Source organism: Mchenga conophoros, linkage group LG5, assembly GCF_057382185.1.
Source record: "Mchenga conophoros isolate Kocher_MC1m ecotype Shallow Benthic linkage group LG5, M_conophoros_male_GT1.1, whole genome shotgun sequence".
Taxonomy (NCBI): Eukaryota; Metazoa; Chordata; class Actinopteri; order Cichliformes; family Cichlidae; genus Mchenga; species Mchenga conophoros.
Window position 1 is genome coordinate 10,468,144 of NC_140530.1, and position 16,635 is coordinate 10,484,778.

Below are 16,635 nucleotides of genomic sequence, written 5' to 3' on the forward strand. Positions count from 1 at the left end.
TCAAAGCCAGTGTTTGTGATGACTTCAGTTCCCAACTTCATTAGATTCGCTGGGCTGCTGAATTTATCGACGATTAATTTTTAAACGACCGCTGTTTATAAGTCTCTGATCAACAGATGAGCATTGAGGCTTAATATATCATTTTCCTTCTCATTCCTTCATTCACGATAGCGGCTGACATTTTGAGAGATTACACGATTACAATCCCCATCCAGTTTCTATTTTCAAGCCGATTATATAACCGCTCAAATCGGCTATGCCATAAAAAGCCAAAAACCGTCACATCAAACATCAACATCAAAATATGAATGATCCAACCATCGACTTCACTGGTAGTCAACACAGACAGAAGAGGACTACTCTGTTTTTATGAGAAAACATACAGAACATGTTCATCGCGATTAATATCAAGGATATTTTATTTATGTACCAGGAAATCTGTTTGCATTGTTCTGGACATTTCCCCTGCTTCTAAACCAGACACACAGTACAGTAGCATACAATATGCTCATTAAAGAAGAATGACATATTTACAAACAAACGATTTACTGTAAATAAACAGAATACAGGAAAAAGAACACATTTACAGGTTTTCTGAGTAATATGTCACTGACACAAGATGATAGGTTAAGAAGAGACAAGTCCACATTACAATTTTCAGTGAATCATAGGTCAAGTGCTATAGCAACGACAATCCAAGGAGTAATTTAAAGTAGGAACGCAAACTGATAAAATGGGTGAACGGACAAGCAGACAGCTTTTAGACAAAACTTTTCCTTTTGCCAGTAAAGCTAAAATAAGATGCCTTTGATACCCAACAAAAATAACTTCACAGTGTAGTGGAAAACAAACCCTAGAGGAGGTCAGAAAAAATAGATTTTTTTGTAGGGACCGCTTATACAGCATCATTACATACTAGATGTCTTCAAGTTTCTATCTGTCCACATTTACCAAAAGAATTTGACAAATTACGGCATGATAGATGACCACAACTGAACTCTGGGAGACAAGGTTATGCAAAACAAAACCATTTTAAAAAAAAAAGTGAAAATGTGTTCAGAAATCTGCTGCAAAGAGTGTAGGTTCAGGAACTGCAATTTGCTTATAAAGCTTCTTCTGCATGTAAAGCACTGCGTACTGGGAGAGACGGGACAACCTCAAGCAGTAGCTCAGACAAAAGGCATTCATAAGGTTTAGAGTTGCATGGAAACCACAGAAGTGTAGTCTGGTCCTAAAGGATTTTCTCCTGCATTTACGAGGTTACTTCTTGTGTTTTATCCTGATTTAAGATGCTCACTTTTCATACACGTTCATATAAATGTTCATATAAATATTCATATATGACACAAGCTGAGCACGGCATTGGATTCCACCACACGGACCCTTTTAAAAAAGGAGAAACAGCAGCAGAGGTCAGATCAGAGCAAATGTGCTGAACCAACAAAGTCTTGGACCTGCATGAATACTGTCATCTTTGCAGCCTGTGACCAGTGAGCTTCAGCCACTGCATCTCTTCTGCAGGCTGTGTGGCGTCTGAACCTGCTGCTCTTCTCTGACGCCCTCATGTGGAGCTGTACAGGGCGATCTGCTGCACCTTGCTTAGCTGTGTCAGCAACCGTTTCATGCGGTGTTTGAGCTGAGGCAGACGAGCCAGAGGTTCAGGAGGCTCCAGTTCCCCGGTGTAGTCCAGCCAGCTCTCCAGCACTGATGACAAGAAGTAGAGTTTGTTTCAGAGAACCTTTGTGAAATTTTATCAGTCATATTTCTAAATCAGTTTGGTGAGTTAAATGACCTAGTTGGACAGAAGCTATTAAAGTCAAAGGGCTTACCATCTAGCTCCCTCTCAATGAAGTCCATCCTGTGAGAGACCTCGTCCTGGACGGCATCTATGTGATCCAGCAGGTTGATCCGCCACTGCTGATGCTGCCTGCTGTTATCTGAAGCTTCTCCGGAGTCCTTGACACCCTCGTCCCTGTTCTCAGTCTGTGACCATGAGCCACCCAATGAAGCCTGAACAGTTTTAAGGGAAAAAAATGGGAGGATTTACCTACAATCCACATGAGAGTTGTACAAGGACTTACTTGTAAATGTATTCACTTTGAGGAAAAACAAAGTTTATGATGGAGTCATTTTAAATTATATAATAAACCAAAAGGGACCTGTGCAGTTAAGATCTAATGCTCACATGAGGTGAGTTATTCTGAGAAATGCTGACAAAAGTATATTTTTATATATCCCCCTCAGAAGAGCAGCTTTTCTCAGTTTAATTAGTTTAATTACATAACAAATGCCCACCTTGTTGCTGATGCCTGTTGATTTGGGCTTGTCTGTCTCAAGCAGGCTTCCGTAGCGTTGCTCCCTTTCCAGCAGCTCCTCTGTGCTCCTCATGCTGCCCTCCAGCTCAGAGCCCTGTCGGGTCTCCACCACCAGCCGCTGCTCCACTGCTGGATAATATGCTCGTGGTTTCTGGTAGCAGTGTTCACTGGTAATGTAAGAGTCTTGGAAGGAAGGAAAGGGGGAAGAGGAGCAGGACGAAGAGGCGGTGGCAGCTGTAGCAGCCCGGCTAAGCTTCTCCAGAGCGTTGGACATTAAGATCTCTCCTCGGTTCATGTCCTCATCAGGAGTCACAGGAGATGGAATTGCATTGCTGCTCCGGCACGAATCTGAACCAATCCTTGACCTCTCCAAATGCTTCCAGGGCTGTCGCCATAGCTGCAGGTCAGGGTGAGAGTTGTTCCTGAAAGTACAGGGAAAAAAATCCAATGTGTGACTGATTAATCATTAATAACAGCTGAAGTGCATTGGTCAGAAATATCCTGTCTTGGGAATAACTGTACTCACTGTAAGACGCTCATCTTAAGCTGAAGACCATTGAGGATCTCCACTACATGGTGCACATCTCCCAGCAGCTGGTGGGTGGTGGTGATCTTCTTGGCATTTTGGTGAGAGTAGTTTTCTTCCAGGAACGAGAGTCCATACATGTGACCATTGGTCAACCACTCTCGATCATACCAGTAACGTAGACTCTGCCTCTGACCTGAAATTGAGACAATTAAATATTAACTGTAACGGCAAAAATATGCTTTGACTGTTAGGCCACCAATATTCTCTGTACAAGCCAAACTGTGTCTGACTCCTTTTCTAGTTGGTTGGGAATAAATGGCAGATTGAAGAACAGAACACACAAACGTAAGCAAACCAAGTCAACTAAACAGATGTGTGCTAAAGTCTTAGCTTAGCAGCATTTTATCAGCTTCCATCATTTACTCCTCCACCTTGGCAATATTAACACACTCTTCACACATTTTCTTTTTAGCTAAAGTCAGGACTGTACAGTCATGCAGCTCTGTACCGTGGACACAGTCAAACACCCCAGAAGACTACATTGTTTAGTTCCCACTAATAACCAACTAAAAACAATAGCCAGCAATGTTCATAGTTTCTGTAATTTAGCTGTGTTTTGAAGACCAGGAACTTATGACTCTATATAAGCAAAGTGTACTGTGCCATACAGCGACACACCTAAGTGTAAAACTTCTGTCTTAAAAAAAAACAAGGTAATAATATGAAGCAGAATTCCTTTTAAAATGCTAATATTGTATGTCAAAAGTCATGACTATGGTTATTAGGACTAAACATTCTAATCTCAATTTAAAGTTACACAATGATATCATGTACAGTCCAGTAAGCATTTAGAATCACAGTGAAATGATAGCATCTTCAAACCAGGAGAAGGAGGAGGAAGAGGATGAGAATTAGGGTAACAAAAATGAGTCATATGACATAAAAATGATTACTGATTATTGGCTAAACAATTTAGCATCCAACAAGAGCCACAGGGACACAATCTTAGAACTTGGAACAACTTTAAAAATATAATTTTTCGTATTGTCCAATGTTCCTTGGACATTGTCATTTTCTTATTGTCCACTAGATGGCCGGTTACACTTTTTCAAGATTCAAGATCCTTTTATTTGTCACGTACATAGTTATACAAGTATAACACGCAGTGAAATGACCTGATACGCTCCTCAACTGTGCAAAATAGAGAGAGAGAGAAGTAAAAACTACAGCAGAAGCAAATGGTTATTTCTAACAGATTAGCAGAGCAAGCTTTATGATGGAAATGATGCAGTCTTAGGCTTTGACCATACTCTATTGTGCAGCTGGAGATCCAATGTGATTCTTATTATATTTCTTTGAGGTCTGTCACACGGGGCACATGCACAGTTGTTAAACTAATGTAAATTCTGTGCTGACAATTGTGCGCGAACATCTGCACAGTCCCTCGTGCTCACTGGAAAGTATAATTCTAGGTCTGCTTTTAAAAAAAATAAACAAATAAAATTTTTCCCCCTTACCTGGTGGGTCTCGGCAGATGTAGCAAGTGTAACGGTCTGGAACATTTTCTTCCAACAATCCCATACAGGTGCCATGCTGCCAGCACAAACAATCTTCACACTAACAACAAGACAAACGTATTTAACAATTGTGAAAGTCTTAGATTCAAAAGCAATAAATAATAAAGCCTGATTTAAAATAAAAACAAAACAACAACAAGCTCACCTGAATCATGAAGTCATTCTCTTCTTCCACCTCACAGATGCATCTCACTATCTCTTGGTCACTGGTGTCTAAGGCACCAGAGTCCACACTCAGAGGTGGTGTAGTGACGTCCAAATCCACATCAAAGTCATCTTCACTCCACCCACAGCTATCAGTGGACCAGTCACTGATACTATCCTCGTCTACAGTAACAGGGACAAAACGAACGGTTGGGTTTTCAAGTGAACGACACAACCTTAAGATTTAATTTGTTTGTGGGTGATCCTGTTAAGTCGAAATAAAACTTCCGCTTAAATGATGAAGCAAGCAGTGGCAGCGAACACCAGCAAAGGATTCAATCAACCATAGGTTTAAAATGTGGCAACTATATTGACTTGTTGCATGCATGAGTATCAAATGTACAAAGATGAGTCAAGCTAAACAAAAATCTGCAGCATGATGGATTAAATCCGAAAGGAACAGAAGAATGTAGGGAGAGGAACCCATCTACATCCACACATATTCAATACACGCACACTATCAGAAATACCCACCATCCACATGTATCTGCTCTGAGTAGCTGTATCCAGGCCTGCTGGGGTAGGCCTCGGGCTTGTGATTGTGTGAGGGGGGAGTTTTGAGTGGCAAATTCAATTTGGACTGAAGACCCAATACTGAGATGCCAATATTCTCCTCACTACCTGTGCAGTCTGTTAATACAGGGAAGGGGGGGGGAAGCACATGTTGAACAAAAATGTCAGCTTTAATAATGCTAAAAACAAGTGCCCATCAGGAAGTGAGAAAATGTGGCACAAACATACATTATGGACAAATGACATTACTCAAGAACAATCGGGGGGCAAACATGCAGCCCGTATTTCAGGACTGAACAATGTCAAATAACTAGTCAGTGGAACGCCGCCTATACATTCGTGTGCATGCCAAACACACCACTGTGAATGCTACCCAGAATTAACACTAGTGCAGGACTTGTATGTCGGATCAGTCATTATCAGTGCCACAATGAAATCTGGCTTTTTCCATCTGTATTGCCAGCTAAAAGAACTTTAAAAACAATCTAAAAAAATAAAATAAATCAAGCTGACCAATAGATTTAAGAGACAAGATGTTGGAGTTTTTTGACTGACATTATGGAGGGACAGAGGCAGACGACAAATATCACGCTTCTCCCACACACACAGACTCAACCACCACACCAAGAGGACTGAATGGAGCACGATGCTTTGCAGGCTAGCCATTCCCACAATGTCACAGTGAGTGCGCATGCAGAGCAGCAGATATGTGATGCAGCCATATGCCAAGCACCTGCTTCTTACCAGACTTGGCCTTCTTTTTCTTCTTCTTTTTCTTGAGTTTAATGCGGAGGAAGTCCTTCTGTTTAGGCTTTTCTTTCAGTTTATCTTTTACTGAACCTAGGGGCAAGAGTTCAGCTGCATGAGAGTACAGCAAACACTGCTAACAGGTTGGTACTCATACAAGCTGAATTGTTCTGAGCATATTTTCATTGCATCATACTGACCAATATCGAAGCAACTCCTGTCTGAGTCTTTGTCCTGCAGCTGACAGCCATTCCTGTCCAGCTGGTTCTCTTTGCTTTTCTCCCTCAGCAGTGCCCTCTGCTGATGGCCTTGAGTGTTGACTGCAGGCGGTGCTGACGTGCGTCTGCCAGCAGCCTTCAGCTCTCCACGCGGAGCCGTGGCAACTCCAACAGACTCTGAGGAAAAAAATCACAAGGAATTTATGAGCCAAGGTGCCTGATCTCAAAGCAATGCTGGACGTGCATATATTTATCACTTGGCCTCAATTCTGAAGTATGTGATTTAAAATAACAGCAAGCCGTGACTCAGCATTTCAGATTCTACTATTGAAAAAGCGACGCAGTGACCCAGTTTATTTATTAAAAACTCTTCCTCTGTCACTTTATCTGGAACAAATAACAAACTGAAGAATAACTTACGCATGGATGCAGAAATGGTGCGCCTTCTCTTTGTGCCATCCAAACCAGTGGCACTAGACTGTTTCTCAGAGGCCCTAGTCTGGACGCTCCTTGTGGGGCTGCGGTCTGCCTCTGGGGGCTGTTCCTCGCCATGGTAATATTTCATGTGGTAATGCAGCAGCTTGGCTTTACGGAATGATTTTGTGCAGCCAGGAGCGCTGCACTTGAACGGGTTGTGATCAAGATTGATGGACAGGACAGGAGGAGGTTGGTTTTTGATAACTCGATACACTGAAACAGAACAAAAGAAGTGCAAGGTGTAAATAAAGCTCTTCTTGTTTTTTTAAAGAGTGTGAGAAATTGCAGTGCTTGACTCAAAAATGTTAAAATGTACTCACATGGTTCTCTGCTAAATCTGTTGGGGTTGTGGAAACCCTGCTTCCTTACCGCTGTTAAAAGATAAATGAAAGGAACTCTTCAAAGTGCGCTCACATGCTTTCCAAAACACTAGAGAGCCAATGGCATTTCTGCTAAATGACTTCATTTAGTGCGTTAACACTTACGTTTCACAGGCTGAGGAGGCGGCACATCCACTGCGGCCTGAACACTTTCTGATTGGACATTTGGTTTCTGCTCCACATCGCCACTGGATTCTGTGGTTGTCATAGTGACAGACACCTGCTCTGTTTGCAATGACATCTGAGTGGGCAACTCTGTGTATGGCTTGAGTGACTCTGTATATGGCTTTGCTCCAGTCTGTTCCATTTCCACCTCTTCCTTTTTCACATCTCCATTGATGCGACACGTTTCGCCACCTTCCTTCTCGTCTTCCTCGACTTTCACGCCATTACTGAATCCTGTCCCTTTTTCGACATCCCTGGGCTTGATTTGGTCTGCTTTCTCAGGGATTTCCTCTTCTTTTTTGACAGTGGGCACAGCCTCTAGCTCACCATTTGTTTTCTTGTTTTTATCATTTACCATTCCCTGTTCATGCTCCTCATCCTCAGTGTTGCTGTCTTCCTCCTGGTCTGAAGTGCTGCGTCTGGCTCGCTTGTTCTTGGGTCCCCCGTTCTCCTGAGACCTTCTGTCTCTGCGGTTTGGGGCCCTCCTAACCATGTTCCTTTCAGAAGACCGAGACTTCCCTCCACCTCTCTGTGAGCAGGGCAAAGAAATAGCTTAGAAACAAAGATCTAAAAACCGTAGTCGAATCCACGACAGTATATCGTATCATTTGTAAGAAAAAAAAAACATGTTGGTACCTCTCTGGTAAAAGGCTTCACATGTATTCCTTTCACTGTCTGGATGACACCATCATAAAACCTCACAGTGTAGGATGCTGAAAAGAATGAAGAAAACATACAACTATTTGATCATTTTAAATGTGATGTGTGTGAGGCAATCGCTCTATGCAGAAATCAGATAAATCTAGCATTTTAGATTTTTTTTTGCATTCCCAACAAAAGAGAAAGTACTTAGACGACATCACAGATTTCATATTGAAACCAAAAACAAACGTACAAGATCTCAGACTATACTCCATATAACACTACTTTGCAATGAAAATGCAAAACTTTAAAAACTAGTAACAAATCCATGACTGAAACTCATTTAAGCCCATTAACTTAATGCGATACTCACCATCTTTATTAACCGAAATGACCTTAGCAGGATAGAAACGGCAGTCAGACCAGCTGGCCAACACTTTGTCATTCACATTAAAGGCCTGGAGGGAAAAGATGTGACACTGTTGGCACCATTTCAAAGATTGCATTGGAGGTGGAGGTGTTAAAGGCTTCCTATAGTTTTATTAAAAATGACACTTTTACTTGTAAGTAAAAGCAGCAGTACCATTGAACTTATGCAAATACAAAAACCCAAGAATCGCATTTCGCTAAGACCAGTTCAATGCAGTAATGCACTGTGCAACAAAGGGTAAAGAAGACAAGGCAGAATGTCTCTACGCTACACACTTCAAAGCAAGCATGACTGTTAGCTTACAGGTACATCATCATTCAGGCCCTGCCGCCTCAGCTGAATTCTCTCTACAGGTCTCAGGTAGGGACTTGTCCAGTCAAACCATTCGTCGTAACGGTGGCTCCACTGCCGGTAATGGATCAACACTTTTTCATCATCATAGTCAATCTTCTCAATGTTGGCAGCATACCTACAGGAAGAAGTTCAATGGCTAGTTTATAGAAAGGCTGAATGAATGACAAGTCTAGTGATTTAAGCACTTATCATTTATCTCAAACATATGAGGGTGGCTTTAGAAATGAAATCAAGCTTAAAAATGTAAACACATAAAATACAATGAACCATGGCACAGCTGTACTTAGTGGATGGTGTGCTGGGCATTTACACCTTACTGTAGTGGAGTTAGTTTTCATTTTTAAATGATACCTTTAGCACTAAACTGTTGTATACAATATCAACTGCATTTATACATAACTGTGTCAGAAGGAGTGCAGGTCTATTATAAAAGACATTCATATTTTAAAAGGCTCCTCCCACTTAGTTTTGCAATGGCAGTATTCTAATGATGTAGTCTTATCACACATTTACAAGGATAATTCCTTTAAATAGAATTTAACATGTTTTTACATGATTTTCACAGCTTAAGGGACACCTTGAGGACACTCATCAAACATTACGGTTACTGTAATACAGGCCCGAAAATAAACAAGGAATGGAAACTTAGGTGTGAGGGGGAAGTGAACAGTAAAATGGATGAGAGAGGAATGAGTGAGGCCATGACTCACCAGTTTTTGAGGCTGTCTCTAGCCTCAAGCTGAGCTCCCACCTCAAATGTTATCCCTCTTCTGTTAGGGGGCGTCTTACTCATACTGCCCACATCAAGGCACCCTTCCTGTATGCGCACACACACACACACATTAACCATTAAAAGAATCTGCACTCATATGACCTCTGTTTTGCAACTAAGAGACATAAATTGTGCCGAACAAGGGACACAATACACATGTGCACACACACACGACCGTCAAGGTCTTTACAGATAATAATGCAGTCAACTCTGTGTGTGCCTGTGGTCTTTCCTAAATATTTCACCAAGTGACTGGAAAAATAAATCACTCTTTAAATCTGAATACCAATCTAAGACACCCCCTTTGTGCCAGAAGAACAATAACCCTGTCCAGCAAGGGAAAAATACTACCACTGTAGGCTTATACAAGCTACAGATTACAAATGTTGTTACATGGTGTGGCACAGTGTGCAGAGATTAAATACTGGTATAGTAAGGTGAGCCATGCCCCTCAAATGGTGGTGAATATGTAGCCAGTACCAGATGTTCAGCAAACACTACCTCAAAGAATAGGAGTCTTTAAAAAATAAAAAAATAATCAAATGTCCTCACACAGGCTCCTAAGCGGTTTTAATCAAATTGATCACAGTGCGATTTCAGTGTATCCTTATCAACCACATCGAAAGACGGTTTAAGAATGACAAAGATAATGTGCTCACTGTAGGCATTCACCACTACAGCAGGAAGACATTTCTGCACCGAGCTAACACGGGATTGATTTAACAGCACATTCTGCTTAAACTGCCGTTGTCAGATAAAGAATAACACCGATGATCGCTATTTCAGCTATAACAAAAATACAAATAAAAAATAATGAGGGTCGTTGGAGTCGAGCAGAGGAATAGACCGAAATCCTCCCGATAACATCGCTTCTTTTGTCATGCGTACGTACACAGGACAGACTGACATGCCGGTGCCTTTTATTTAAACAACTAAAAATTCACACCATGCACCACAGCATCTTACTTTTGTCCACGACGGAGCCTAATCGGTTCACCATAGCGGAGACTGTCGGGAGTAACTCCGGATTTCAGCGCAACCTACAAACCGGATATCTTCACACTACCCTGCCCACGTGTTTTTTGGTCAGTCGATTTCACGTATAGACACAATGGGAGACAATGGTAAAGACCATTATGGTTGCACGTAGGGTATTCCCGCTACATTAAGAGGCGAGCAATAGTCTGCTCGGCAAAAATACTGGATTTAAGATCAAATCGGGTGTTTATTGGCGTGCAGAGAGCTACACAGACGGCAGCGACACGGACACAGAAGACGCACAAGAGACGTAAGATGCCACAATCAGGGCACATGAAACAGGTGATAAAAATTACTTTAATCTCAAAATTATCCGCTAAGACTATGTGTGGAGTAGCACATTTCGCATTGTAATATGCGGAGGAAAACGGAACCCCATATACTATTTTACCACCGGCCCACCCAATACATTTAACAGCGTTCAACCGCTATTTTCTAATTTAATAAAAGGGGGAAAAGCTGAAGAGAAAAAACACTAACAGGACTCGACATTTCCCAGATTTCCTTTTGTTGACCACTTCTACCACTATAGACGCGTTATTGTCCAGTGTTTTATAACCGGAGGGCGGAGCGCGAAAGTAACTGACACCTACGTCAGACCCTTTGACAAATAACACTCGTCGAACAAGCACTGTGGAGGCGGGACGCTTACATTTGATTGGGCGAGCAGCTGTCGTTCACAGAGCCGTTCGCGGCCTCGCAGAAGGCCTACTTTTTCATACTTTTCTGGCTGTGTGTGCGCGCGGCGTGGAAATGCCGAGTATAAACTTCTCCAACTAAACAGCCACAGACATTTCAAAGCACAGAGTAACAAAGACCGTAGGACCTGAAAGCACACCTGCTATATTACAAATACAAAACCGATATGTACTCGTATAACATTTTATTACCTACTTCGTCACGTTTGTTTTGAACTCAAAAAGCCGACATGCGGCACCATACCGCTGTTGATGCACCCACCAACCGGGCCTCGGTCACGATATTACTGGGAATTTAAATCTGTCGAATGCAAAGTGAGGATATTCAAGCTTCTTACCTGTTTACCAGTCTCTATTTGTCCGGTTCGATGTATAATCTGCTGTGTAACTGCTTAAAAGCACAGGAACCGCCGGCTCCGCCTGTCAGCTCAAGACCACGCAGTTAAATTTCTCCCCGTTGCATTCACCACCGGCGCGGGCAGTGTGCTTCTGCGATGCGCATGCGCATTAAACGGACCAAAGCCCTTGTGAATATCAATAGGACGTCTCATCTAATACAGTCTGTTTCATTGCGTATGTATAGATAAATATTAAATATTTAATAACCTGCAATTTGCCAAACTTTATCTATTATAAACTGTAATAATTATGAATATGTACAAAAATGTAAAAGCAGTAAATGAAATCAGAAATGTAAGTCACATGCGGTATAAATCCGTAATAAAGTCTAAATACAGGCACAGGCATAAATACAAGCACAAAAAATCAGAATTTCAATGGCTTTTTAGTACAGCTGTTCCTTGTATAATGTTAAATTGTATTTAATGTTTCCTAAATAAGTTGTTGGTTTGATCTTAGAATAGTGATGCTTTCAGTCCCTGACTATGCCCAGGGGACACGAGTGTCTCCCCGGTGTATGTTCGCCTGGATCTCTTTTCTTTTACTTGTTCAAGTCCCAAAGGCAAAGCCCAGAGCTCCTATTATCTGGCTTTAATGTTTATGCTGCTCTGGCAGCTTTGCACCAGAATGACCGATGAAGCAGAGTGAAGTTTGTGTAGTGATGAACATAAAAATGACAAATATTTGAACATGTACAGTGAAGGCAATGACAATTGTGGAGAAGTGTGTGTTTGTATGTGTGTGTGTCGGGGGGGGGGGGATCCGGTATATCTGATTGTTAACGCTTTCCCTTGTGAGTCTAAGGACAAACAGGAAAAATGGATTCTCATTCTCTGGGTGTGATTGTGTAACACACTGCAAGACAGACTGGCTGATTGCGAAACGTCAAGGCGTATTACTTCTGCTTTTGAGAGTTAGATCCATGAACATTTTAAACTGCAATGATATAATTACATTGAACTGATGTATCAATGTATACTTTAGTAGTTAAACATTGTTTAATCCCTTAAATCAAATAAAAAAACGCTCAACATTTTAATATTAGAAAATATTTTATTATAAAATGTTAGTCTATACAAAAGAAAAAACAATTAGAAAATAAAAATAGGTGCAGTAATTTATTGAAATGAAGAAACATAAACAGAAAATCTGTATATAAGGCAAAAACTGAGTATGTAAAAGTCTAATGGGCTTGAGAGTCAATATTTGGTATGATCACCATGATTCTTCAGCACAGACTGAACTCTTTTAGCCAAGGTCCTAAAAAGTATCTATGTATTAAAATTATGTTTAGAATAAAAAGATTAACAGGACTGATATATTTGTTTCCACTTACATGAAAACATCCACTCACACTCTCGTGTGTGTGTGATATGCAGAAGTTGGTCTATTGCAAATTGTTGAATGAAGAATTCTATAAATAAGTGTGAAGGTTTGGTGACCCGTCCATGCAGTCTGAGGACCTGTGGTTCATTTGTTCCATTCTTGTGAGCGTTACAGCTGTTTTTGTGTTACTGTTTTTAGCTTGTGGTAGCCTAGTTGAAAAGCTTAGTCCATTCTTGAATTACTGTGCTTGAGGACTCACTTAACATTTAAGTGCTTTCTGTGCAACTTTCACACTCCAATGAAAGCACTCTGCTTTTGTATTTTGCCCAAGGACACTTGGGCACTCAGACTGGAGCACCTAGTGATCAAACCAACAACTTCCTGATTAGCAGATGACCTGCTCTACCTCCTGAGCCACAGCCACCCACATGGTGATAACGGCCCAAGAAAATATCTGGCTTGGGGCCTATCACAGAGTCGTGACCCCTGTGAATGATTCATGGGACATTGTTAACAAACAACAAAAACATTCCTTTGAAAATGGTCAGGTAAAGGATTGGATTGAAAATTAGTGATTTATCATAACCTCTCAAGAAACCCTTTAATACAGGCTGAACTGTACAGTTTTAAGCCACTGCACAGAGGTATCAGAGGACTTTGTTACTTGGTGTTCTTCCACGCTTTTTTACAAACTATTATTACCAGAATAAAGGCAAACTGCCCCAAACCAAAAAAAATCAAAATACAAATAAATTGCACACACTAGGGAATCCAACAGTAATTTTGAACAAATCTTTATTCATGGACAATCATTCCTTATTACGATGAGAAAGTATGCCAACACACATACACGCATGTACAAGGAAAGTGGTTTGAATCATTCCTATGTTCGTAAGATGAGCGGTTACAGCAGAAAAATGATCAGTTAATTACAACACAAAAGTTTTTTTATTGCTCTTTTACAGCAACAGTTAAGCTCAACCATAACCCAGACCATTAGAATACACTTACAGGAAGTTACTACTATTTTACATGTAAAATATTTACATCGACAAAGCCTTAAAGAGGGGCACAAAAAAGCTCAGTTTACATTCTCATAGCACTTGACAGTTAAATCAATATTCAGCGAAGGAGGATTGTGTTAAGGTTAATCAAATTTTCAGTCTGTGAGAGAGAGAAAGAGAGAGGCCATGTACAGTTCTCACATCGAACACCCGTTTTATAGTAAGACCTGAGCCAAAAAAAAAAAAGCATAACATAGGGACCACAAACACAAGAGAACTTGATTCCAATTGAAATTTATCTTACAGATAATAGAGAGTGTATTATCAGTTGAATAACCAGCCTCCCACGTTGTTACAGCGTGAGCTGTAATTAGAATTAACACTCCCGCCTGGCTTAGGCAATCGTTTGAATTTGGAAAAATCAAAGTAGTTCCATGTTTATTTGCTTAGAAAATTGCCACCATCCATTATCAAGAGCTTTCTGCACATCCCTCTAGTTTGTGCTTTGAAATGAAGCCTCTGTAGTCTATCAGAATAATTGCGGTGGAGTGGCTTTATATGCCTCGTAAAATTAAATACGAGGAGACCGGCTATCAGTACGACTACTCAAAACAGCACAGGCAAGCTTATTAACAAGACACCATTACAAGATCTCTTTTACATTTCATATGTTCAATTTTCTGTACATAATAGATGGCTGTGCCTTTTGTTCACACGCTGACAATCACACACGCACACACGCTTGAATAAAATCAACCAGAGGGGTGGGGAGAGGAGAAAAAAAGGCAGAGCGTTAACACTGCTGCCTTATGTTTTTTTTGTGCAAGTAAGGAATTTCTGAAACTAAGTTTGTACTTTGCACAGCCCAGTTGTCCCATGTAACTATAGTTCTACCAATTAGATAAGAAATAAAGGTAAACCCCTTCACATGCAGCGGTTAGAAAATACAGTCATTAAAGTGAACCACTTGTAAGCAGTCACTGTGGATTTTAGTATCAAAATCAGTGAATCCTAAGGTGGTGTGTTCGTCTTTCAGTAAGAAAGCAGGAGAGCACAAGGGCTCAAAGTCCCAGCTAAAGCGGTTTTCGCACTCCTTGTGTTGTAAGAAGTTTAATATCTCACCTCAACAGTTTCCAGTGCGGTCTGAACAGAGAGACAGTATTTTTGCATGCTTCTAATGTATAACTGGACAAGTTTGAGGGCTGATCAGCCCCTGAGGTGCACTCTCTGTGCTTTGCAACCTCTACACCACCCCTTCAATGAAACTGGTGTCCAGGTGAACGATGAGCATTCTCAGGAAGGACATCTCCTTGCGGGTGTTCTCGAAGATGATCCGTGGGTCGTCGGACTGGCATCGGAGGCAGTTGGGAGCCATCACCATGGCCAGGTTGTTCACATCCATCTTGGTAATTGCGACATTGGATGGCTGAGCGAATACCTGGAGATAAAAGTGAAGGAAGGAGAGGAAAAGCAATCAGGAGGTGTGTGAACTGTCTGAACTTAAACCTACAGTCACTTATGCATGAGTCATATTCAATTATTTAAAAAGGTCAAATGCTCAATAGTTTTATTATATAATTACTTTATAAATCAATCAATGAGATTTTTAAGAGTTTACCAACACTCTGTTTTGCTAACTGGTTATTCCAAAGTGGGTCTTTTTCTATTAGCCCTGTGATAGACTGGTGACCTGTTCAGGGTGTACCCTGCCTCTCGCCCTACAGCTGAGATAGGATTCAGCAACTTGTAAATGTGTAGCATTGAACTAAGAGGAATATTTGTTTTTAAATGTATGATCAAGGACAAGCAAACTTGATTAAGAATGTGTAATTCACTGTAAATAATAAAAATGTTTACTATTAGGACGGTAAACAAACACTAGGTATGATTAACACTGTTCAAGAATTTATTCTTTTGTCTTGTTTTTTAATCTGGTGGACTACATTAAAAAGGTCTGCTCATGACAAAGTGCTCTGTAAGACGGCTCAATTAAGTCATCCTACACCTTTTAAGTCAATACTTTGTGTTCATTCTAGTTTTTGATTCATCATTGTTTTTGTTTTGTTCCTTTTACTTCTGCATTGCAGCTCTTTTTGAATGAGTGGTGCTTTCACTTACAGACAACTGTAACCACTCTTAAATGTTTATGTGACGTTCCCCCCCGAGTTTTGTTATTAGTGTAAAGTTCAGTTTTAACTGATCTTTTGTTTTGAACAAAACGTGTATATATAATCACAATGGTGTTGACTTACTACACCATGACTAAGGACCCTGCGTGACAAGATTATGAATCTGTCAGCTTATTGGTTACCTGCAGGAAGTGGATGAAGTAGCAGAGAACGAGCCGGTTGAGCTCAGGCAGAGATTGCACCACGGCAATGGCCGCCACTGGGTCATCGCAGTTAGTGACGCACTGCTTGTAGAAGTTCATGGGGATGAGGGGTTCTTCCAGCTCCCGATACCATAGCTTCATCAGAGAGGCTGAACGAGACATGACAAGAGATTTTATTTTAATAAAGAAAAACTTCAAGAAGAAAACAATCAAATACTTCAAATTTAAAAATCAGCGCTCACCAGGAACATTGGGGTCAGAGAGGTTCTCTGGAATCCTCCACTGGTCTACTTGGAGCTTCAGTGCATTTACTTCATCAATATCTCCAGGAACCCTGTGGATAAAAAGCAACCCTACAGTTACAACCAGCAGCCACAAGAGGGACCTCTACTTTGCACATTCTTCATGCCTGGTGGCAAAACCCATTCCTCACGCACACCCAGTTGGCCTCAAATGTGGCCTGGTGACTCTTGCTTTGTTTGCTGTAGTTGCATGAAACAACACAAAAACAGAAT

General features: G+C 41.0%; 2 protein-coding genes across 10 annotated transcripts in view; both read right to left on the reverse strand.

Annotated features, from left to right (window-relative positions):
* Nucleotides 1–395: 395 nt before the first annotated feature.
* Nucleotides 396–11,547, reverse strand: phf20a (PHD finger protein 20, a). 4 transcript variants are annotated; one of them, XM_085273195.1, is made up of 17 exons: nucleotides 11,398–11,547; nucleotides 9,262–9,368; nucleotides 8,501–8,666; nucleotides 8,141–8,225; nucleotides 7,762–7,838; nucleotides 7,066–7,654; nucleotides 6,901–6,951; nucleotides 6,524–6,793; nucleotides 6,086–6,280; nucleotides 5,883–5,978; nucleotides 5,100–5,255; nucleotides 4,567–4,748; nucleotides 4,362–4,461; nucleotides 2,842–3,037; nucleotides 2,296–2,737; nucleotides 1,830–2,010; nucleotides 396–1,704 (listed from the first exon to the last, which is right to left on the reverse strand). In XM_085273195.1, exons 2-17 carry the CDS (start codon nucleotides 9,342–9,344, stop codon nucleotides 1,562–1,564), a joined length of 3,012 nt encoding a protein of 1,003 aa, XP_085129321.1. In that variant the 5' UTR covers nucleotides 9,345–9,368; nucleotides 11,398–11,547; the 3' UTR covers nucleotides 396–1,561. The 4 variants fall into 4 exon arrangements, with proteins under 4 accessions (XP_085129321.1, XP_085129322.1, XP_085129323.1 ...); XM_085273196.1 differs by lacking the exon at nucleotides 11,398–11,547 and adding an exon at nucleotides 10,290–10,500; XM_085273197.1 differs by lacking the exon at nucleotides 5,100–5,255.
* A 2,015-nt stretch (nucleotides 11,548–13,562) lies between these two features.
* The window catches only part of arhgap46a (Rho GTPase activating protein 46a), a 30,107-nt gene continuing 27,034 nt past the window's right edge, over nucleotides 13,563–16,635 (reverse strand). For all 6 annotated transcript variants that reach the window (XM_085273200.1, XM_085273199.1, XM_085273203.1 and 3 more), the window contains 3 exons: nucleotides 16,363–16,454; nucleotides 16,100–16,269; nucleotides 13,563–15,226 (listed from right to left, as the gene is read on the reverse strand). In XM_085273200.1, coding sequence (XP_085129326.1) covers nucleotides 15,032–15,226; nucleotides 16,100–16,269; nucleotides 16,363–16,454 — 457 coding nt within the window. In that variant the 3' untranslated portion in view covers nucleotides 13,563–15,031. The remainder of the gene's footprint in view (nucleotides 15,227–16,099; nucleotides 16,270–16,362; nucleotides 16,455–16,635) is intronic.

What these genes read in the sequence shown, in the direction of transcription:
- phf20a (XM_085273195.1), bottom strand. Translation starts at nt 9,344, where the DNA reads ATGAGTAAGACGCCCCCTAACAGAAGAGGGATAACATTTGAGGTGGGA. An exon ending in CAGGAGTTGCTTCGATATTG is followed by an intron (nt 5,979 to 6,085) that starts GTCAGTATGATG and finishes TCTTGCCCCTAG; the next exon opens with GTTCAGTAAAAGATAAACTG. An exon ending in CTTAAGATGAGCGTCTTACA is followed by an intron (nt 2,738 to 2,841) that starts GTGAGTACAGTT and finishes CTGTACTTTCAG; the next exon opens with GAACAACTCTCACCCTGACC.